Source organism: Myotis myotis, unplaced genomic scaffold, assembly GCF_014108235.1.
Source record: "Myotis myotis isolate mMyoMyo1 unplaced genomic scaffold, mMyoMyo1.p scaffold_m19_p_5, whole genome shotgun sequence".
Lineage (NCBI taxonomy): Eukaryota > Metazoa > Chordata > Mammalia > Chiroptera > Vespertilionidae > Myotis > Myotis myotis.
This window is the reverse complement of record NW_023416357.1, coordinates 15,589,630-15,611,359: the sequence shown is the minus strand read 5'-3', so window position 1 is coordinate 15,611,359 and position 21,730 is coordinate 15,589,630. Positions and strand designations below refer to the sequence as shown.

The 21,730-nt window shown below is 54.8% G+C and overlaps 1 protein-coding gene across 5 annotated transcripts in view; it reads right to left on the bottom strand.

The window, feature by feature from the left end:
• Positions 1–713: 713 nt before the first annotated feature.
• Positions 714–21,730, bottom strand: part of TRIO (trio Rho guanine nucleotide exchange factor) — a 307,705-nt gene continuing 286,688 nt past the window's right edge. For 4 of the 5 annotated variants that reach the window (XM_036309518.1, XM_036309520.1, XM_036309519.1 and 1 more), the window contains 14 exons: positions 21,594–21,644; positions 21,317–21,394; positions 20,001–20,192; positions 18,278–18,455; positions 15,609–16,420; positions 11,591–11,838; positions 9,748–9,886; positions 8,918–8,945; positions 8,550–8,712; positions 8,171–8,292; positions 6,578–6,656; positions 5,832–6,032; positions 3,558–3,696; positions 714–3,033 (listed from right to left, as the gene is read on the bottom strand). In XM_036309518.1, coding sequence (XP_036165411.1) covers positions 2,485–3,033; positions 3,558–3,696; positions 5,832–6,032; positions 6,578–6,656; positions 8,171–8,292; positions 8,550–8,712; positions 8,918–8,945; positions 9,748–9,886; positions 11,591–11,838; positions 15,609–16,420; positions 18,278–18,455; positions 20,001–20,192; positions 21,317–21,394; positions 21,594–21,644 — 2,979 coding nt within the window. In that variant the 3' untranslated portion in view covers positions 714–2,484. Of the gene's footprint in view, positions 3,034–3,557; positions 3,697–5,831; positions 6,033–6,577; positions 6,657–8,170; positions 8,293–8,549; positions 8,713–8,917; positions 8,946–9,747; positions 9,887–11,590; positions 11,839–15,608; positions 16,421–18,277; positions 18,456–20,000; positions 20,193–21,316; positions 21,395–21,593; positions 21,645–21,730 lie in introns of those variants that run through there. The other variant, XM_036309521.1, reaches the window with a different exon arrangement.

Sequence of the window (21,730 nt, the reverse complement as noted above, 5' to 3'; positions counted from 1 at the left end):
GAAGTGGGGGTCTTTGCAGGTGCAGGGCCCTTGGTTTGCTGGGAGCACTGGTGCTTGAACCCAAGTGCTTCGTTTTCATCAGCTCATGGACAGCGTCGATTTTAGGTGCAACAGCTCTTCCCTCTGCTCTGAGTCTGCATCCACCGAGAAACGGGAACCTCAGATATTCTAACCAAGACAAGGTGTAGCCCACCTGAAGAGTAGACATTCTGGCTTATACATTGAGTTTGGGTTCTGAGCACCATCTGCAGGAGCCTCACCAGCTCCCAGTTCTGGCATGTTCAGCAGAATCCCAGTCCAGAATACCCCCTGCTGCCCCTCCCTGACCCACGAGCGGCCAGTCCAACCCAGAATACCCCCCTGCTGCCCCTCCCTGACCCACGAGCGGCCAGTCCAACCCAGAATACCCCCCAGCTGCCCCTCCCTGACCCACGAGTGGCCAGTCCAACCCAGAATACCCCCTGCTGCCACTCCCTGACCCATGAGCGGCCAGTCCAACCCAGAATACCCCCCTGCTGCCCCTCCCTGACCCACGAGCGGCCAGTACAATCTAGAATACCCCGCTGGGCCCTCCTTGACCCACGAGTGGCCAGTACAATCTAGAATACCCCGCTGGGCCCTCCTTGACCCAATCTTCAGTCTCTCTCTCAGAAGCCAACCTCTCTTTTTGATTCAATAGTGACCCATTTAAATAAAAGGCCTAACACAAAAACTCAGGCAAATATGTTTAATTTTTTAAAATAACTGATGGCAAAATAAAATATTTACATCACATCATACTGTGTAAACATGTAAGGTCTCTGTACAAAGAAATATACATGCAAAATAATGTAAAAATTTAACTGAAATAATAGAAGAAACAATACACAAATAAAAGTTGTGAGGTTACGAATACACATCCAGTTCTGAATCCAATTTATTTTAAAAAGTTTCTGTACAATTTTACAAGAAACAAAACCCAAAAGAATAAATAAAATATATTGGAAGCTGCAAAGCTTAGCTACGCCACTTTATGGCTCAAGACCCAGGTGTCTGGCTGGCTCGGGAAGCGGGCTGGCCTGTTTTAGTGTATTTCACACAACAAAGATAAAAAGACATCCAGAAAAATTCAAGCGTGCCCAGAACCCCAGCGTCTTTTGTTGAAGGCCTCCCCACACCAGCGCTAACTCTGCCCAGTAACAGGCAGGGGGCGCCAGCTCAAGGCTGCGAGTGCTTAATTGGCTTGTATTTCTTACCAAAAGCTCCAAGTCCAGCCAATTTGTGTACAGAAAGTTGAATGTCAAAAAGTCTAAAAAGTAGTAAATGTCCAGACTGATTTTGGGGAAAAAAATAATACTTTGGCATTCTGAATAATAGCATAATACATTTTAAAACATTACCCTATTATCCAGTTTTATATTCAGAGTATGAAATCACTTTTTACAGTCCTCAAAACTGACAAGTTTCACGAAGAGTCAAGTCTCCTGAACGGATGGCACAGGGCTGCGACCCCCCCTCCCCCCCGCCCCACCCGACACACGCACAAAACCATAAAGCTCACTGTACGAAGTATGTGCTTTTTCTATATATTTATTACAGGTACAACAGAGGTCTTCATAAATAGTTGCATAAAATGTTAAAGCCACAACATTGCACATGATATGAAATAAAACCAAAAAAACCCCAATGAGTGCATTTACAGTATTTTCATCTGACTGTATACTGCTCAACAATCTGATTGACAGCTTGGGGGCGAGGCAATGGGGTAGGGCCCAACCTGATGTCCTCAGTGGATGGGCAGAACCTTCTGGCCCCCAGAGGAACCCCAGGCAGGAGTGGGAGAAAGGCCGGTGGTGGAGGGGGGTTTGAAGGGGAGGGGGCGTGGATAAGGGCAGACTGAAGGCAGGACCAGTCTTATATACAAGTAAGGCCTACATTTCATCAGAGCAAAACAATTCATTCTATTTTTATGCAAAAGTTTGAGGTTGAATGCACATTTCAGAAGCCCAGTCTGGCGTCCCTGAGAGACGCACACAGACCAGGTGGCTGGGAAGCTCGGAGCCAGGTGGACGCCAAGCTCCGCAGCAGGTGCGGGGACGGCCGCCGCTGGGGTGCGTCTTCCCCAGAGGCGGCAGTGTCTCTGTTTTGTTCGTTAACACCAGTGGTTGAACATAGGCATTTCGTTTCCTTGAATAAGTCTTGTAAAATGTTAAATTTGCAAAATTCTATGTGTGTTCGTTTAAAAAAGTTTCTTTTTTTATTTTTTGCAGAAACCTGAATAAAAGACTGTGACACAGCAATGCTGTCTCGGCTCTCAGAGCGAGAGAAGGTCCTCCACCCAGCAGGCTGGCAGCCGCCCGCGCCCGAGCCAGCTCGCTCCGAGTGCGGGCTCCACACGGTGCACTACGGCAGCGGAGCAGTTATGTTGGCTCGTGTTTCTCTCCGAAATTCAAATTAACAGCTGATTGGCAGGTGAAAGAGAATGAGAAAGAACTTCAAGACAGGTCAAACCCGAGGCAGAAGCCTGCTCTGCAGGAAGTTTTTAACGCTACGGATAGGTCGAACGTCGTTCTGGTGTTTGCGCCGCTCAATGAAGGAGGTCAGTCTGGACGTGTCGAGGACGCCCGTGCCTTTGCCGTGGCCGTGGCCCGCCTGCAGCCACTGCTCCTGCAGGGCCAGCGCAGCCGAGGGACGCCTGGCGGGGTCCTCCTGCAGGAGGAAGCACACGAAGTCCTTGGCCTTCTGGCTCACTCCTTTAAAGTAGTCATCTGGGAAACTAAAGTCTAGTCGGCAAATGTTCAGGCAGGTCTCTTCCACGCTGTCGTCCAGGAAGGGGGACACGCCGCTGAGAAGGACGTAGGTGAGCACTCCAACGCTCCATGTGTCCGAGGTCAGGGAGACCGGGTTCCCCAGGATGATTTCGGGGGCTGCGAACTCGGGGTTCCCCAGTAACGGGTGGATGTAGTAGGTGGTATTGAGCTGGACAGCATCTCCAAAGTCGGCCAGTTTAATCGTCGGCGTGGCTGCACTCTGACCCACCAGGATGTTTTCGGGCTAGAAGATAGGATAAGGCAACCGTCATTTCCCCCAACACCAATCGTTAGCCGAGGCATGATGCTCACCAGGACCTGTGACGTCGACCGGAACAAGCTGTTCACGTGCAAAACGAGGTGAAACTCTCGGCAGGCGCTGAGGGAGGAAAGGGCAGCAGCACGGGAGACCCGCCCGCGCGGCTTGGACCAGCCTCCCTGGAGGTCGGTGTGAGGCAGCACGGGCAATGTGCCGGTGTAGGAAGCTGGGCGGTCCTTTCCCCTCCCAGCATGAGAGCAATCCTCCCCCTTCCTTACTCCTCACTGAACCAGCCCACACCAGCCCAGCAAAACGGCCAGACTTTCCAAAATCCCGCGAAACGTGTAAGAGCTCAGATCACCGAAAGCAAACTCTTAAGCACAGAGTGGAAATCAGTGTCCCCAGCCCCCTGGGGCACCTGGCCTGGCTTCAGAGGACCAGCGGAGAGGCTCCCATACGCATGGCCGAGCCGCGGTCAGACACGCTGCCGTCCCGAGAGCCCCACTCACCTTGAGGTCCAGGTGTGCGATCCTGCAGTTGTGAAGGTATCGGACGGCCTCCAGCACCTCCCCCAGGTACGCCCTGATCTTCCCTTCGGTGAGGTTTCCCCATCGCACCACGCAGTCCAGGAGTCGCCCCTGGTCAGCCCTGAGGAGGCAGGAAGGGGTGTGGCCTTCAGCATGGGGCTGCTGTACTTTGAAAGCCTTTCTGTTCTAATACGAAACAAACACAGCATCTGTCCCCTCTGTCAATGTGCTGTCGGAGTTTCAGATTCTACCTCCACCCGAAAGCACGGCTGGATCAGGAGGTGATTTCATGTTAACGTCACTGTGGAGATGCATGTGGGGGCCAGGGCAGCTCCACCCTTGGAGGGAACTGGGAGGCTCCTGCCCAGCGGTCTCCATTCAGACCCTGCCTCCTGGATGTGAGGAAACAACGTGGGCCTCTGCTGAATGAGGGAATGAGGTGCGTCCTCCCCAAGCCTTGGTTTTGTCATCTGTAAAATGGGTGATGGGAAGGCTCTACAGATGATGTAAGCAGGTACTAAGGCAATATAGTAAGTGCTGCAGGATGGTCTCAAAAGTCTTCCTACTGTGAATTTACTTTTAAAAATTACAAAACACATATACAAAAACAAAAAACAAAAAAACATTTCTACAGTGCTGCTCATGTGCAGGGGACTAAATACCTTCTACCAATTCATTTAATCCTCTGAGAGAGTGTTTTATTGTCCCCATTTTATGGATGAGGAAACTGAGGCACAGGAAGGTATGTAACTTCCCAAGGCCACACAGCTCGTAAGTGAAGGCGGGAATTGCGATGTGGTGGTCTGGCCCCGGCCTTTTTGAACATGGGTCTATGGTGCCCACTCTGTTTGCAAAACAGAAACTTATAGGAAGCTCAACACTTGTCTAGTAATGGAGAGTAATCACGGAGAATTTGCTAGTAATTTGTTATGAGAATAAGTCCTATTAACCCTAATGCCCAAACATTTTGTTTCCCAGTGAAAAGAAATGGCGGCTGAATGCACTGAAACTCCTAGACCCAAAGTGGAGGGCTGGCCGATTTCTGATGAGGACCGACGGGCAGTTCTTGTGGAAAAGCCCAGGAAGACAGGCAGTTCTGAGTCTCCAGCGTCTAGAGCTAGAAAGGACCCAGCCAGGCGACCAAAGGGCCAGGACTCTGCTTAGACATTGTTTAGCCTTAGCGACCGTCTGAAGTAGCTGAGATTTAAAGGATGCCCAGGCCCCACAAGATGGACATGCCCTTTGCACGTGATGACAGCCTCGGGGGGGGCGGGGGGTGGCCTGCCCTCCTCCCTCCACCATCTGACAGGTTTGCTGCCCCTGAGTGCGGCTGAGTGGGCCCATGAGGGGCCGGCCGGCGCGGTTTCAGTGGTGCAGCCCTGGGCAGGGAGACCCTCCGGAAACGCCCCCTCCCCAGGCCGGTGCCGCTCAGTCCTGCGGCAGCCTCGCCTCTGAAGGCTGTGGGGTGGAGGCACGAACCGATTCTTCAAAAAATAGGAATATGAGAAACAGAAACGAACGCCCCATAAAAAGGAGGAATCGGAACTTAAACAAGGCTGAATGCCGCGATGTTTCACAGAGCCCAGGATGCTCTGGGGCAGGGCTTCCCGATGCTGGCATTGCTGACAGTTGGGGTGTCCTGTCACCCCCACCCTGAGTATGACACCAAGAAGGTCCCCAGACACCACCCAACGTCCCCTGAGGGACAAAACTGCCACGTGGAGGGCCCCTGTGCCCGGGTCATACGCCTCCTTTTGAAACGACTGAACTATTTACTGAGATGCCCGCGGGGGACCAGCGAGGCTGCTCTGGTGGGAGGCCCCCTCCAGGGTGACCTTGCGGTGAGGAGCCCTTCTCACCCTGACTTCTCATCGGCCCTCAGTGAGGATGGGCAGGAGCTGAAGGGCAGGACTGGCCCCGGGCTGAGCTTAATGCCTGAACTTCAGACAGAGCAGGTGGCGAGCCCCTCTCAGGGCGTGTGTCGTCAGAGGCCTGGGGTCCTTTGGGGACTAGAGAGCACCCCAGGTTGGCTGAGACCACGCAGGAGCCTGGACGGGGCTGGCTTGCTGCTTCCTGTGGGAAGGCGCATACGAGAGTGGTCTTTCCATGGTTACTGGAAAGCTCTAAAACTGCGGTCTGAGAGCAGGCATGTTTTTTAGAAGTTCTGTGAATGCTGAAATACCGATTTTTACTCGAAACAGCACTTGAAGAAGTTGAGGTGGAGAGCCACAGAGAGAGAGCGCCCGGGGTACGCACATTTCCAAAACCAGGACGTAGCTGGTGGGGGTCTCGAAGGTGTCGAGGAGGCTGACGAGGAGCGGGTGCTGGACGTTCCGCAGGACGCCGAGCTCGTGGGTGACCTGGTCGCGCTTCATCAGCTTCTTGTTCACAAACTTGGTGGCCACTGTTTGCTTGGTTCCTTTCTGATCACATTTCTTAACGACAGAGAATCTGCCCCTGGAAAACAGGTGGAGAACAGCTTTCAGGACACCGAGTGAGCCCTGGAGAGAAGGCGGGATGCTTCCCACACCTGTGCCCGCGCCTGAGCCCCTCTCTGCTGACACCTTCTCCTGGCTCCTGGTCTGGGCAGGAGTCCCCTGCTACCCGCCTACGGCTCCATGTACAGCTGGAACCCGAGGGACACATTCAGCCTTTCTCAACCTGGACTCCACGGGAGAACCAAGTCCTACAAGAAATGGTATGGATGACGCCTCCCAGATTTCCCCAAGCATGGGACACGGCTGGTGGTCCCCGAGGTGCAGGGCAGCAGTCACCCACTGCATCCATGGGAGGCTTACGGCAGCGGGCTGTCATTCTCTCTGGAACCTGAGCTGAAAACATCTTGTTACTTCCAACGTTTAGTACTGAACGGTGACCACAGGTTGCTTTGCAAATGTAACACCTCTAACTCCCAACTGGCACACACACCGTTTACCTTCACTGTCTACTGCCAGCGAGCTGCGTCCTACCCGCTGCTCTCCCGAAAGGGGCTCGGGTCGTACCTGCCCAGCTCGGCCACTTCGCTGTAGAAGGAGTCAAAGTTGTCCTTCCAGGTCACCAGGATCCCGTCACTCCCTGGACCTGCAAGGAGAGCAGCACCTGCCTGAGCCTGGTTTGGGCGGCGGGCGCATCTGGGGAGCAGCCTGCAGACCTGTGCTGCCCCACGCGCAGGCACACCTGGCTGCCCAGTGTGGGCGCTCACCGCCAGGAAGGGGCGCTGGGCTCAGCGTGAAGAAAGACGGACTATGTGACAGAGATAAACACACACTTCCTCCTCCATGACTGCCGGCTCCCCCTTCGTCTGAACTCTCCCTTAACTCCCTTAGCTTTCACTCTTGACTCTTATTTTTTAAAAAGCCACCTGCATAATTTGTGACATTTCTTAAAAATGAGAATGTCGGTAGTTCTTTATTCTCAAATTCAAGGCTTCCTTTCTTGTGCCATGATCCCCAAATCATGTTACTGCCTTTCTTTGACTTAACGAGGTTAAAATACTTAGCGTTAATATATGTGGGATAAAAGTTCTTAGACAATTCTGTTTATTGTCTATACACAGGGAGCTCCGGACTCAATGCACCTTTTAGTTCAGATTTTTATTTTCGCTCTTGGATGCGACTTCCGATACCTGGCACAGCTACAGGATCAGCGAGAACCCACATTAGCCCTATCACACATCGGCCATGGGCAACGTGACAGCTGGAGGCCAATCAATACTCACTGAGCATCTCCATATGCCAAGTGCTCGTACGGGGAATCTGAAAGGCTACGATATGGGTTCTGCCTCACCGCTTAGGGGAGGAGCGGGAAGGGGCGTTGCCGGGCAGTAGAGAGAGCAAGGGCTTAGACCAGAGACACGGGTTCCACCAAGGGTGCCTGGAGCGCGTGGAGGGGACAGGAGGACACGCCCACAAGAAGGCCTGTGAGGTCTGAGGCAGGCACACAGCCTGCACAGGGCCAACCGCCTTCCCTCCTTTCCTTCTCACTCACATCCATGCGACCAAGTTAGGTTAGACTCTTAGAGCCAAAGCGTCAACTGAGTGATTGGATTAAAGAGAAACTGGGTCCTAGCCAGTTTGGCTCAGTGGATAGAGCGTCGGCCTGTGGACTGAAGGGTCCCGGATTCGATTCCAGTCAAGGGCACATGCCTCCGTTGCAGGCTCCTCTCCAACCTGGGCCCTGGTCCGGGTGCGTGCAGGAGGCAACCAATCCATGTGTTTCTCTCGCATTGATATTTCTCTCTGTCTTTCCCTCTCATCCACTCTCTCTAAAAATCAATGGAAAAATATCCTTGGGTGAGGGTTAAAAAAATATAAGAGAGAGAGAGACAGAGAGAAAGAGAGAAACTGGTACAAGAATGTGTTTTGAAAACTTGAGCATAGAACACACCTAGTTCCAGTTGAGAGGTTGGCTCCAGTACCCAGTGGCCAGAGTCAGAGGCCTGACCTTGTGAGTGGTGCCTAGAGGTCAACCACCCAGGAAGCCCCAGAGCCCAGGTCTGCCACTCACCGCTCCTGTTAAGACCTATTTTCATATTTCCGGTCGTGACGGGGGTGGGGGCGCTGGGCTTGAGCCTCCAGCGCAGGGGTGCAGCTCACCTAGAACCCTCAGGCTGGCCGAGCAGGAGGCCGATCCCATGTCGTTCACAGCGATGCACGTGTAGATGCCGTCGTCGTCGGTGGTCACGCCCACGATCTTCAGAGAGGCCTCTCCCAAGTCACTGCCGCACAGAGAGAACACACCTCGCGTCAGAGAGGCCCAGCCCCCGCTGGCAGCCCCCACCTCTCTCCTTCGGGGTCCAGAAAAGGAGCTCGAGGGCTGACGAGGAATCTCAGCGGAGGTTTAATTTTAGTTGCACACCCAGGTACAGAATGTCCCCTCGGGGAAGTGTCCCAATGTGAAGGCGACCATGGGCTCAGCGATGTCAGTCCCAGGGGAACCTGCCTGCAAAACCGAGCACATGTGAGCCGCCCTCACCTGTAGGAGATGCTGTAGTGGCCGTCGTTGTTCAAGGTGTTGTGCTCAGGGCCCTTCCAGGTGATGGAGGCCTTTGGGCGTCCACAAACGCGACATCTGAGAACAACGGTCTCCCCTGCCTCACATGTGACCTCACTCAAGGGAATGACGAATTCTGGGGGAACTGCAGGAGAAAGGCGTCAGTACCGCCGTCCGCTGGGCCCCTCCCTCGCCCACCAGCACTTTCCTAACAAACAAATGGGACTCAGCTGCTGCCTGAGCCCAGCGCTCCTTGGAAAACCCGTCTCCCTAGGCTACACGTGTGTGTCCTGAGACCTGTCCCCGGACCCGCAGCCTGTCAGACCAGCAGAAACAGTAATGGCACTCACCGTCATAAATGTAGTTGGGACTGAGAAGCTGAAAGGAAAAAGCACACAGGCATTAACCAAACGTGGCCGACTGCGAGGCGTATTGCTTTCCCTCCAAGGCGACCCTAACCCATGAAAGAGGAAAGAACACGTCTGGGTTTCATTCACAATCGGCCACATGTTCACTCCTTTCAATGCACTTGAGCTTCCTGTCATAAGAATTTGGGTGGATTTGAAGCACAAAAGCGCTGCTTAAATGTGGAGACGTCTGTCTTCCCCATCCTACAAGCTGAGTCCAGCTGTCCCTGGACCTTTACCTTCTGCAGGATGGCCGTGTCCTCACCCAGGGTCCCCAGATTCCCAGGCAAACCCCCGGGTTAAGGCAATCTGATTATCAAGAGCGAAGCTGACTGGAGCCTGGAAATTTCTAGAGCCATGACCTGCACCTCAGCATCTGGTCACTCCCCGTGGCCCGAGGAGGCCTGAGCCACAGTGGCTTTGCTCTATCCGCTTCTGAGAATCTCACCTCCGCTCCTTCCGGGAACCTAACAGCATTCTTTGTAAAAGGCAGGCGTGCACCTGGGAGTGTCCACGCGTCTACCTGGCTCCTTAGAACACATCGCGTACCCGTGCCAGCCAGCACTGCCCCCGAGAGCCTCTGCAAAGCCCACGGGGTCTGCTGGCGGGGCTGAGAGAGGTGGCGTGTGGTTGGCACGTGGCTGCCAAGCAAGCCCGGCCCGGCCCAGCCCAGAGTGCACGGCCCTCCACGATGCCCCGGGCCTGCGCCAGTCCCTCCTGCCACGGGGGACGACACAGGTCCTGACACGGGTTCATGGGACACTCGGTCTCACCTTCACAGATACCTTGTTGCCGAGTCCTTCCCGTGACTTCCGATAACCGTTCTCTAACTTGCCTTCCCGTTTGCCGTCTTTATCTTTTTTCTCAGATTTTTTTCTTAAACGGAGTGCTGTGTGCCAAGATGTTGATTTCCTAGGAGAGAGAGCACACTGTTTAGTGCTCTGCCTGCCCAGTGTTCGGCGAGGATCCGGGAAGCGCTGGAGAAAAGCCGACTGCTCAACGCGTGCAGATACCGGGCGGCGGCGAAGGCCAAGAGAATCCTGTGATTCTCAACAACTGGGATATAAAACCACCACTTTCTTACGTCAAACAGGAAGGACTGACATACAAAGGTGCCTGGGATGGTACCTTTATGCATCAACTGACTGGGCCCTGGGTGCTCTGCAGTTTGGCCAGTTATCCTGGGTGTTTCTGCATGAGATTAACTTTTTAACTGGTAAAGCCGGTAACTCTTCATGCAGTGGTGGGCCTCATCCCTCAGTTTAAGGTACGACTAGGACGAAAAGGCCGTCCGCTTTGAGCAAGAGGGAACATTCTCCAGCAGAACGCCTTCAGATCTCATCTGCACCACAGGCTCCCTGGGCCTCCAGCCGCTGGCCCCCACGGCAGATTTGCACTGGCTGGCCTCCCTAATTGCACGAGCCAAATCCTTATACAACCCGCCCCCCCCCCCCCCGGCCCCTCTCTCTCTATTCATTCTCTCTCTCTCTCTCTCTCTCTCTCTCTCTCTCTCTCTCTCCTATTTCTCTGGAAAACCCTAAGACAGTGCCAAGGATATTTTTGGAAGAAACAAAGTATGAAATTGGAATACTTGAACAATGTACTAGAATTAAATATTTCTGTGTATCAAGGAGAAACAGGACAAGAGATTGTCATGGGAGATAGGCTTTCTGCAACCTGAACTCAAGCCCGGCCTCCCTGGGGGGTGGGAGGGGCAAGCGCTGAGCCCAGAGGCGCAGCTTGGGGCTGGGATGTCGCACAGCCTGTGCTGCTCACCCAGCCAAGGGCACAGCCGAGCTGGGACGGGGCCATGACCACCGTCGGCGCCTTTGGGGCTGGGTTTCTGGGCTGAAGCCTTTGGAGACCTCAAAGGCTTCCAAGTCCTGCCATGCATCCCAGAGGCCAGACCAGCCTCGGCCACAGCCGGAGGGGTTCAGGAGAGGGAATTTTTGAATACAGCACCTGACTTTAGGTTGTTTGTTTTTATTTAAAAAATAATATTTAATGCAGTAAAATTGTTTTCTAGTTTCCTGATTTAGCCTTTCTGTATATATAAAGGCAAGGTACCATCCATCTTCACCTGCAGCTTCCAGAACGAGTATCCTCACTGACGGACGCCAATGAGTCAGCGCTCCCTGTAAAGTCCCCTTCCCCAGACATGCTGGGACTGAAATAATATCACGGTCCGTCTAGTGCAGGGATGGCGAACCTTCTGAGCTCGGTGTGTCAGCATTTTGAAAAACCCTAACTTAACGCTGGTGCCGTGTCACATACAGAAATTTTTTGATATTTGCAACCATAGTAAAACACAGACTTACATTTTTGATATTTATTTTATATATTTAAATGCCATTTAACAAAGAAAAATCAACCAAAAAAATGAGTTCACGTGTCACCTCTGACACGTGTGTCAGAGGTTCGCCATCACTGGTTTAGTGGCTTGAAAAAGCCGTGCGTGTACCAGTGCAGGTCGTGAGAACCTGGGGAACAAGTCTGAGAGACAGAACGCCATCTTCCCTCAGGCCCACGCTGCCGGCGAGGAGCTGGAGCGGACCGAGCAGGGCTGCTCCCGCAGTGGCTTCGCCCCGGGACCCTCCCCGCTGCCCCCGCACTCACTTGAGGGTCCCGTCGGGGCTCTCCACGATGACTGCGCTGGTGTGGCCCAGGACGACGCCCGGAATCCAGCCCTCGGCCGCGGGGCACTGGTCGGTGGCGGCGCGGAACACCAGAAACATGTTCTGCTGGTTGCTGGCCAGAACCTGAACGACCTCTCCTTGGTAGACGTTGATCTCATCCTCCTTCACTGCCGTGTAATCGTGTGTCACCAACATGGTGGAGATGTTGCTACTGCTGCTGCTTTCACTCTGGAGGGGCGGAGACGGAGAGAGAAAGGCAGAGGGACCTGAAACGAGGCCCACCCACGCACGCACGTGTCAGTGTGCGTCGCGACAGGACCACTCGGGGCTCGCTCCCCAGAGTCTCTCTAGAAAGCAACTGAGGAACAATCCGGAAAATATACCAGTGACGTGACGACACTTCACATGGGGAAGCTTTTATTCCAGGGCAACGACTGCAGCCCCACCTCCTGGCGCCTTTGGAGCGCGGCTCAGGTCTCGTGTTCATGCCACGTGGGGTTGTACCCACGTCACAGCAATGCCACTGCGACTACCACGCTCCTTTAAACAGTGTTATTACATGGAAGGGCTGCCAGCAGTAGCCCTTCCGCTCACTGAAGGATTGGAGGGTGGAGGAGCCCCCAAGTCCGCCAGGAAAAGTTCATGAGAACGCACATTCCAGGGTCCGGCCACGTCGCTGGCAGACCTGTCACTCCCACCTTTTTCCCTTCTAGAATGCAGGACACCTAAAAGTAAATCGACTGCTACTCTGTTCTGAGGGAGACCGCTCCGCCTTCTTGACGTGTCCCGTGGTGGGTGGCCCGCAGTGTCCAGCAGTGACCGACATGCAGCTGGCACTCAATACGTGTTCAGCCACTCAGTCAGCGAGGCAAGATTGCAAACGCAAAACAAGGGTCATTGCTTAAGCTCACCTACGGGGCCCACAAGCTGAGTGGTACTGGCTGGCAAGTGGAAGCAACACAGAAGGCGGTATTTGTCCCAACCTGTCAAATGGGCAACCTTTGGTTCCGGGGGAGGAGGAAGAGGAAGCTGAGACCACTGCCGAATCCTGAGCTACATCCTGGCCAATCCCTTCTATTGAGTCGGGACATAGGGGATGGCGTCCAGTGCCCTGCTCCCATGAGCCTGTTCTCAGAGGTGGGCCTCATCCAATCAGTTGAAGGCACCGGCGGTGTGGCCTAGATGCGTGGATCCCGGGGCCTCTGATGGCTAGCTTCTGCCTGGCCCCCGGACGCCCGGGACAGGTCCTGGGTCAGGGTGCATGTGACAACCCTGCCACATGCCGGTCACCCCGGCTCCTGGGCTGGTGTCAGGACGGCTGGGGCAGGCGGCGGACTGCTGTCAACAAGCCAGCGTGCTGGGAATCGGCTCTGGAACCAGACCCCCAGGGATGTTTAAAGGAAACACAGGGAGGGCCGCGCTGCCGTTCCGTCTCACCAAGGAGATTGCTGCGTTCCCGCCCCGCAGAAGCCCGTGCGGTCGTCGGTGAGCGCTGGCCTGTGCATAGTCATTTTGCAGTTTTATCCTTTCAGTGAGCATTTTAGTGTTCTGGCTTATAGAGCAACAGCCAGTCGTTTTGTGATTACAAGGCCAAGTTTGCTAGAAAAAGAGCGAGCTCGGTGGCACAGCCGCTTTGGGTGACATCGCATGCCCGGCTTTGTCTCATCATTGGAGTGTTTTTACACAATCACGATGGCTGTTGGTGGTTTCTGAACACGTCCTATGGACCAGGGTAAGTACAGGCCTCTACAGTCTACCTGAATGCTCACCACCACCGTGCCAGTGGGCAGGACCGTTCCCCCTGATGGCGTGGGAGGCGAGGGGTTCGCCCTGAACACCTGGCCCCTGAGAGGAAGGCAGGGCTACCGTTACTGCTGCCCAGGTGGATGTGTGCAGGGAGGTTGTGCATCACACTTGGGGGCTGCACAGTTTGGCTGATCCACATCCACTCCACTCTTGTTCTCTGTGGAACTTTCCAGAAGGTGCCCATATAAAGGAGGAAGAAGAACCTGGGACGTGGGTCAGGCACAGCTGCCTGCCTGCCTGCGACCGCAGACAGTTCCCCGGAAGCGGTCAAGAGGAAGGAGGCCACTGCCGACGGCCGGGGGTAAGGTGGCCCAAGCGGGTGGGCACAGGGCAGGGCGGCGGTAACTTTTAACTGAAATACTCGAGTCTAGAGGCCAAACCCCCATCTGAGCCTCTAGCGGTCTCCCCAGGCCTCTAGGCATTTCTGTAAGGACTCAGCAACTCACCCACAACACTGGCAAGTTCCCCATTGCCTGCCACATAAGAAAAAGTGACCGACAGAAGTAAGAGGCAACTTTTGCAACCTACAACTTGCTGGATTATGTGCCACACGTGGCCGTGCCTCTGCCTCAGAGGGAACATCCTGGGAGGCAGCCAGGGGGTGGCTGTTATGGGTGGGTACCTGCGCTGGAGCGCCTGGGTGCTCATTCTGAAGCACAGACCCTGAGAACTCCTGGGTGCTCAGGGGATGTGCCTATGTGATGCCCCCTGGCTCATTTCGTAGGGTCGCAGCTGCGAGAGAAGCCTGCATCAGAGTGTCCATGAGGTGCGTCGCTGGGCCCCCTGCACCTCCCCCTGTGTCTGAAGTAGGGTTCTGACCCTCACTGCTCACCGGGCACTGCAGACCCACCACCGGGCCAAGCCGCCCTGCAGCTCATGGAAAGGCACCGGAACACGGATACTGGTGATGGCCATGCAGAGGGTGCCTGCCCGGCCACGCGAGTTTGAGAATAAGACTCAGGGTAAATACATGTACCAAGACCCACTTCCTAACTCCTTCCTCAATTAAATATGGAGTTTAACAAGGTACATAACAAAAAAGAGGAGGACAGGATAAGGCCACGCCAACCCGAACAAGGAATTAATAGAAGTCCAGAGGAGAGACATGCATAAGCCAGATGTTTATATATACATATATATATATAAAGAGAGACACACACCCTTTTAGGGAAATGTATTTAAAAATGTATAAAGCAATCAAACATACACCCATTAGAACAGTTGTATTCCCTCACGCATGCCTTCAGGAAGGTGTTACGGGCCAGGCCATCTACCGTGTAGGAAACAGTTGGGGAGGAGAGTGAGGAGGCCACAAAATGGGGGGAAAATCCACCACAGCAGCCTTTCTGCTTGAGATTACAACATAGGTGACAGGCAAGATGCGGGTGAGGATTCCTGGGGCGCCGCAGCCCGCACTGCGCCCCCTGCTGGACAGATGCAGACACGCTCCCACTCCAGCCTCCGCCTCTGCTCCCAGCGCTGGCAGGAGCCCTAAGCAGTCTCTCTCTTCCAGAGTGAAACTGTGGTGGGAGCAAAACTTCCACTGCAGAGACTCCTTCCCCCCATTTTGTCAGCTTAGTTTGCTCTGAGTAGCTGTTGGAAGTTTTCTTGAGGTTTTTTTTTTCAGGTTTTATTATTTTTCCCCCCAGCAGATGAGTCAAAAATGCTGTAAAGATAATTTAAGGCATAAAAGAGCACAACCAAGCGATGAGCAAAAAGCGTATAAAGTGTAGGTTTCAAATTAAATAGGAGGCAGGCAGCAGGGACACTGACCCTCTAAAAAATGAGTGAGGAAGGCGGGACACAAAGGAAGTTCCAAGAGTCTGCTGGCTGGAAAACGGAAAAGACGTACAGACGCCGTGTTCAGAAGGTTAATGACGGGTTTTCCCACATTAAGGAAACACAAACAAAGCAGAGAGCGAGTTAGTAGAGATGAGAGCAGCGCTGTCCCCGGAGCAGGGGGGTTAGGAGGCGTTTGTGTGGGCTCGGCTGTGGCCCGTCCTGCAGACGGCGGACACGCACGTGGAGCTAATGTGTCTACGTGGTCAGGGCACAGAGGACCGGAGGAGTTGATGGCTGCAGGCGGCACGGAGAGCCAGGAGTTAGTACGGAGAGCGCAGCGCCGAGGTTTAGAAGAGCTGGCGGGACAGAGGCAGTGGGGCGGGCGGGCGGAGGCTGCCAGGCGTTCTTACCCCATTGCTCTGGGTGGACTGCACGGACTGCTCGCTGGCTGAGGAGCACGTGCTCATGCGGTCCGTGTCTTTGCCGGGGGCCGCGTGGCGGTGCGCCTGCCGCTGGAGGGAGTCACTGTCCCCCGGGAAGGTGAAGGAGCCCGGCCGGCTGGCGGGGGAGGCGGGGATGGAGCTCCAGAAGGAGCCCCCCTTCTGCAGGGGGCTGCTGGGCGGGAAGGGCTCCTTGCCCAGCGGAGAAGGGAACACGGTGGCGGTGGCAAGAGGAGAGTTCAGCGGCGAGATGGCCCCGGGCCGGGGCTTTCCCAGGGGCAGGGAGCCCAGGCTGCTCCGCGGGCGGCCGTCCTCGGGGTGGGCCCGCGCCTCCTTGGCCTCCTTGGCATTTCCGTCCTGGCCGGCCCCTGCGGCGCTCCCGGCCGACTTCCTGGGGCTCTCGATCACCTTCATCTTGGGGATCTGCTCCGCTTCTCTCTCAGGACCTTCAGCCGGGCCGCTGGGGGGGAGCCTGCCGGGCTGGCTGGGGGCGGCCTCCAGGCTGAGGCTGCTGCTGGGAGGAGGCAGTGAAGGGCCGGGAGTGGACATACCTGACATCTTGTCTGCCTCTGCCTGGCTGGAGGCTGCAGAGGAGACCAGCACGGGGGAGTGGTGTCGGACGGGCTGGGGGATCCGGGAGGGCCTGCTTCTGCTTGAGCTGGGGAGGCCACTGCTGTGGTTGCTGCCACCACCACCGCTGCTGCCGGGGGCCCCGCCCCCACTGCCCCCGCCCCCGCTGCCCCCGCTGTGGTTCCTCTGATACTCGATGGGTGATGTCAAGGCTGTAAAACATACAAGACAGTAGAAAGGCATCAGGGAGGGCATTGAGAGAAGTTCCATCATGGGGCATAGGAGGAGGAACACGGTATGATCCACAGGGAGTGCTGGGCTGACCCCCAGCCGCAGGTCATTGTCATGGCCGTCCTGCCCTCCAAGCACCGGCCATCCTGGAGGCAGCAGAGGACACCCCCCACCCTCAGACCCCGTACAGGAAAAGGTCTCAGTGCTGTCCTGTCCATGAACAAGGTCAATGGACTCGATGGAGGGGCGGGCCTGCTGAGTGGCTGGGGCAGGAGCCCAGGAGCAGGAGGGCAGAGTGAATGAGGACCCGGGTGCGGGGGACCCACTGCCCGGGAGCAGCAAGCAGAGCCTGGGCCTCCCTGCCAAGAGGAAAGGAGTCGCTGGCCAGAGGATCCCGGGCACAGTGCCAGTGTCAGCAGGAGCCTCATGCTGCCGGGGAGCCGCGTCGCCTGGGGCTCCCCAGCACCAGCTCCCGCGGGGGAGGGGGTCAGGCCAGCTGCCACCCGGGACCTGCGGGGAGCGGAGTCCCTTGGTCACCAGGAGGAGGCGGGAATGGACACCTCTGTGCTGCAGATCAGACACGAGAGACAAGGGATGGAAACGAGCTCCATGCCCTCCCTTCTGGGCCAGGAAGCTGTCTCCTCTCCCAGCTACAGGATTTCGTTTGCTCCTAATCATCTGCAGGAAACTCAGGAGACACTAACACACATTCTTCAAGTGTAAAACCTTTGAGAAGTACAACCACCACAGATAGCGCCCTCCGGCCTGGGGGGCACAGGCATGTGTGAAAAGCACTCTGGAGCCACATGACATTTCACAAACTCCGTCGGCCATGCATTTGCTCAGGTCAGGGTGAAACGCTTTTCTGCATGCACAAGGAGCCGTCGACCCTGACCCTACACCTCCAATTCTAACTGCAACGTAAAAGGTGGCTGGCTACAATCTGGACGGGAGCTTGGAGTTGACGCCCAGGCAGCTCATTACCACGTGGCCCAAAGCGCCACACGCCCTTGGCTTCTCCCTGAGTGCCTGTGTCCTGGCTCTTGAAGGTCATGCAAGGTGTGAAGGGGGTGTGGTGGCAACAAAGAAATTACGGCGTCCTATCGGACTGGGGCACAGACACTGACCATGAACATGGAGGAAAAGACAAAGAAAAGACATTAAGTATTCAGCTTTGATTGAACTCCTGAAGGTCTTCCGTGATCCCCGAATTAAAAGCAGAGACCAAGAGAAGCAAGCCGTTTCAGGTCACGGACATGGTCAGTGCTCATCTCCAATGGAAGGGCAGTTGCTCCCCTGTAATCACTCACTCATGTCATGGAAACTGGAAGGGCAAAAATGTCTGGTTTTTTAATGGAGGAGAAAGGTGCAATGCAATTGAACACAACTGTTAAAGTTGCCCTGGAGACAGTCCCCAACTCCACGTGCTGCCTCGGTTCCCCTCACACATTCCCATCCCAGGACAGGGCTCTGGTACACATACAGTGGAGACCAGGTGGGACCGGAGGGAACAGAACAGCAGTGAAGGGCACGTGCCTGAGGGCCAGTCTGCTCAGAATCCTGATTCTGCCACCAACAATTTGGGGGACTTTGGGTAAATTACTGTTCCATTCCCTGCCTCAGTTTCCTCATTGGTAAAATGGGAATAGGAGTACTTGGCACACAGAGTGGCTATGAAGAAGGAATGAAGCAATATATGGACGGTGCTGAGGACAGTGTCTGACCCACAGCGAGGGCCACACTAGTCCTGTCATTACCATTCGTATGTGGCAGGAGAGAGGAAACAGGAGCGTGCACATTAGAGAAGGAAAACATGCCAGAAATAGAGCACACATTACCATTTAAAAAATTGCGCTGGTTTTCTAAAATTTGGTTGATTTCATGGATCCACGTCTGCCGGACACTTGGACTGGATGAATGCAAAATGAAGGTCTCCACCACGTCACCCGTCCTCGAAGTCAGAGCAAATTTACAGGGGTCGTTTTCCACACTTTCCTCCAGGCAAAGGCAACTCACCTGGAAAGTGTCAAAGCGTTATTCCCAACGGCCAAAAGGTGGAAGCAACCCAGGTGCCCATCACAGATGAATGTTGATGAACACGGTGTGGCCCATCCACACAATGGAACATTCGTCAGCCTTAAAAAGCAAGGCCACGCTAAAGGCCATGCTGACGCATGCCACCACACGGATGAACCCGGAGGACACTGTGCTCAGTGAAAGAAGCCAGATAGAGACGAACACCGCTACGATTCCGTTAGACCAGGTCCCTGGAGTTGTGAAATCCAGAGACAGACAGTAGGAGAAGCTGCCTGGTCTGGGGAGATGGAACGGGAGTCAGTGTTTAATGAGTGTGGTGGTGATGGCTGCACAACATGGGAATGTGCTGAAAGCCACTGAGCTATACACTTCAACATGGCTAAGATGGTATGTTTTTGTTATGTGTGTTTACAATGAAAAAAAAAAAAGCACATTTATTCTTACTGGCCTGGTGCAAAGTAAAATGGAAACAACCACACTTTGGTGCCGTACCAGGAGTTCAACTAGTAGTTTGAACAATGAACCAGAAATGTAGGCCTGGGATTATCTGTTTTCAAAATGCCTATACAATGACCCAGTGTTTATCACTTCCCCAGGAAGAAAATGACACCATTGAAAAATCTTGATCAATATAACATGTGCTCTAAAGTTATGTGTGACATGGCAGGTAAATATGTAAAACAATTTTCCTGAAGCAGAATATGTAAATTAGCATATACAGAGAAGTTCTATGGTGACAGAATCATTTTCTGCCAAGAGACTTATGGAAAGAAAGGGTGAGAGGTGCAGGTGGACAATGATGGCCATGGAGGGGCCTCAGGCCGGTGGGAGGGGCGGGAAGGGGTGTGAGACAGGAGAGGGCCTGCAGCCCAGCTTCATGCCTCCCTGTTGAGTGGGCAGAAGACCTTCCCCAGCCAGAAGGGAAGGACACAGGGGGGCTGGAGGAAGAGGGTGTGGTGTCCCAGTTGTGTGCTGAGGCTTCAGAGGGTCTAAAGGTTCCCTGTCCCTAAGAGGGACCCTGCCCGTTTGGGGCAGCAGCCCCTAATATAAGGAAGAATATCTGCCTTCTGACCTCAGGACCCCCACAGCTGCAGAGGCAAAGAGAACTGGGGGTGCAGTGGGGGTGGTGTCTGGCTGTATTTCCCATTTTCTGGGACCCCAGGCCTCCTCGTCTGCTTTTCTCTGTCTCAGCCTTGGTTCCTTGGTTTGTCCCCTGTATAGGACTCAGGGCCATTAGCAGTTCTTTTGTCTTTCTCTACTATCAGGGAGCAAGCCGCCCCAGGGCACAGGCTGCCCTGCAGGCCAGCTGAGCACAGAGCACAGAGCGCTTGCTGAGTGCAGGAAAGAGTGGCACAGGGTCAGCTCCCTGCTCTGGTCAAAGAGCCACATCCCAAGCCTGCCTCTGAGTTCACGGAAGCTGTAATGCTCCTAGAGCAGGTGCAGTGCAGAACCCGCCACGGAAGGAGCCAGCCCGTCGGGCGATGGGCACGGGCGGGCACACGAGGAAGCGCGCCGGCACCGCACCTTGATGCTGTTCTTGAACAGGAAGCCTGGCGTGGAGAAGCCCTTCTTCTTGTCCAGCGGCTCGCTGAAGATGACGATCTGCTCGAAGAGGAACACCCGCCGCTCTCGGCAGCGAGGCAGGAGCCCCGCGTCCTGGTCTGTGACCAAGAACGTGTCCTGCAGGAGCAGCTTGCCCTGGGCGACAATTTTACCCTAAAATGAGGACACGGGGCCAAGGAAGAGAGGAAAACATTGCAGTCTAAGTGAGGGTACAGGAAGCTGTTTTCATTAGAGTCCCTCCCACAAAATCCGATCTATTTCTTCTATTCATTTATGGAGCTTAAAATTTTCTTTCATTATCATGAGACCTTAGCCCCAAAGAGAAAAGTTATCTAAATAAAACTCTTGCCAACGTCTGCATAAGCCCCTGGCCTCAGTTACAGTCACAGAACGTGGGTCTCAAGTGTCCAGCTCCCCGCAACAGAGGCCACTAAGGCGCGGTCCCCGCACCCTGGCACCAGCGTCCGTGTCACCGGTGCCCACGCAGGCCCAGGGAGCGATGCACGCAGCCTGCTTTCAGAAGGCTCTGCATGTGCCTTTTTGAGAACCACAGCAAAAGAACTATAAGTCCAAATCTCGAGCAAAACAGTAGGCCAGAAAAATGTTCCCTCTCCTTACTCAACACATTTAAAAAGCTGCTGGTTCTGAACTACCTTGAGGATGCTAACAGGTAATATGCTATGTGAGTCACCCGGCAGCACAGAGGAAAGTCTATCAGACTAAGACGGGACCCTGGGGCCAAGCTCTGGATGATGGACCAGCAGGCCTCTGCCTCCCCCCTCCTGCCGGGAGGGAAACTCCGCTCTACAGAGCAGAGTCCTGCCTGTTACCCTCACGAGGCGCTGGGCCAGGGGTCCTCAAACTTTTTAAACAGGGGGCCAGTTCACTGTCCCTCAGACCGCTGGAGGGCCGGACTATAGTTTAAAAAAAAAAAACTATGAACAAATTCCTATGCACACTGCACATATCTTATTTTGAAGTAAAAAAACAAAACGGGAACAAATACAATATTTGTATTTGCATGTGGCCCGCGGGCCGTAGTTTGAGGACCCCTGTGCTGGGCTCTGAGCAGAGGAAGGTCCCCCCCCCCCCCCCCCCCGAGAAAGCAAGTCAAATGCTCCAAAAAGGAGTGAAGGGAAATATCAATCAGAGTGAAGTACAGTGAGAGAAGACAGAAAACCAAGCAGACAGGACCAGCTCCCACACATGCGGTAAACAGGCCGGCCCGGGAGGGGATGGAAGCCAGAGGGGCAGGTTAAGGAAGGACAGCGCATTACGTCGAATCCCTGCAGCCGCCCGACGTTCATCATGTCGTTGCACCGCTTCGGCACGACGCACATGACCTCCACGGCTCTCTGGGGGCGGGGACACAGCAGAGTCGGCCGTCAACTTCCAGGGAAAAGCTGCAGTGCCAACCCCCGCCCACACCTCCGAGTCCAGGTCCTCCCCCTCCAGCCCTCCGGTGGGTGGGCAGGGGGCCCAGGTGGTGGCGAGACCCACCCCGCCAGGGACGGGCTGCTTGGGAGGCATGTGGGGACAGCCCGGGGTAAGTACCTCCAGTTCCGACGTGTCCAGGCTGGCTTTCTTGGAGTACTTGAGGAAGTCCTGCAAGGGGAGTGGAGAGGACTGAGCAGGTGCGGCGGCGGCAGCTAGCCTTTGGATCGTCCTGACATGCCAGGCTCTGGCGTAAG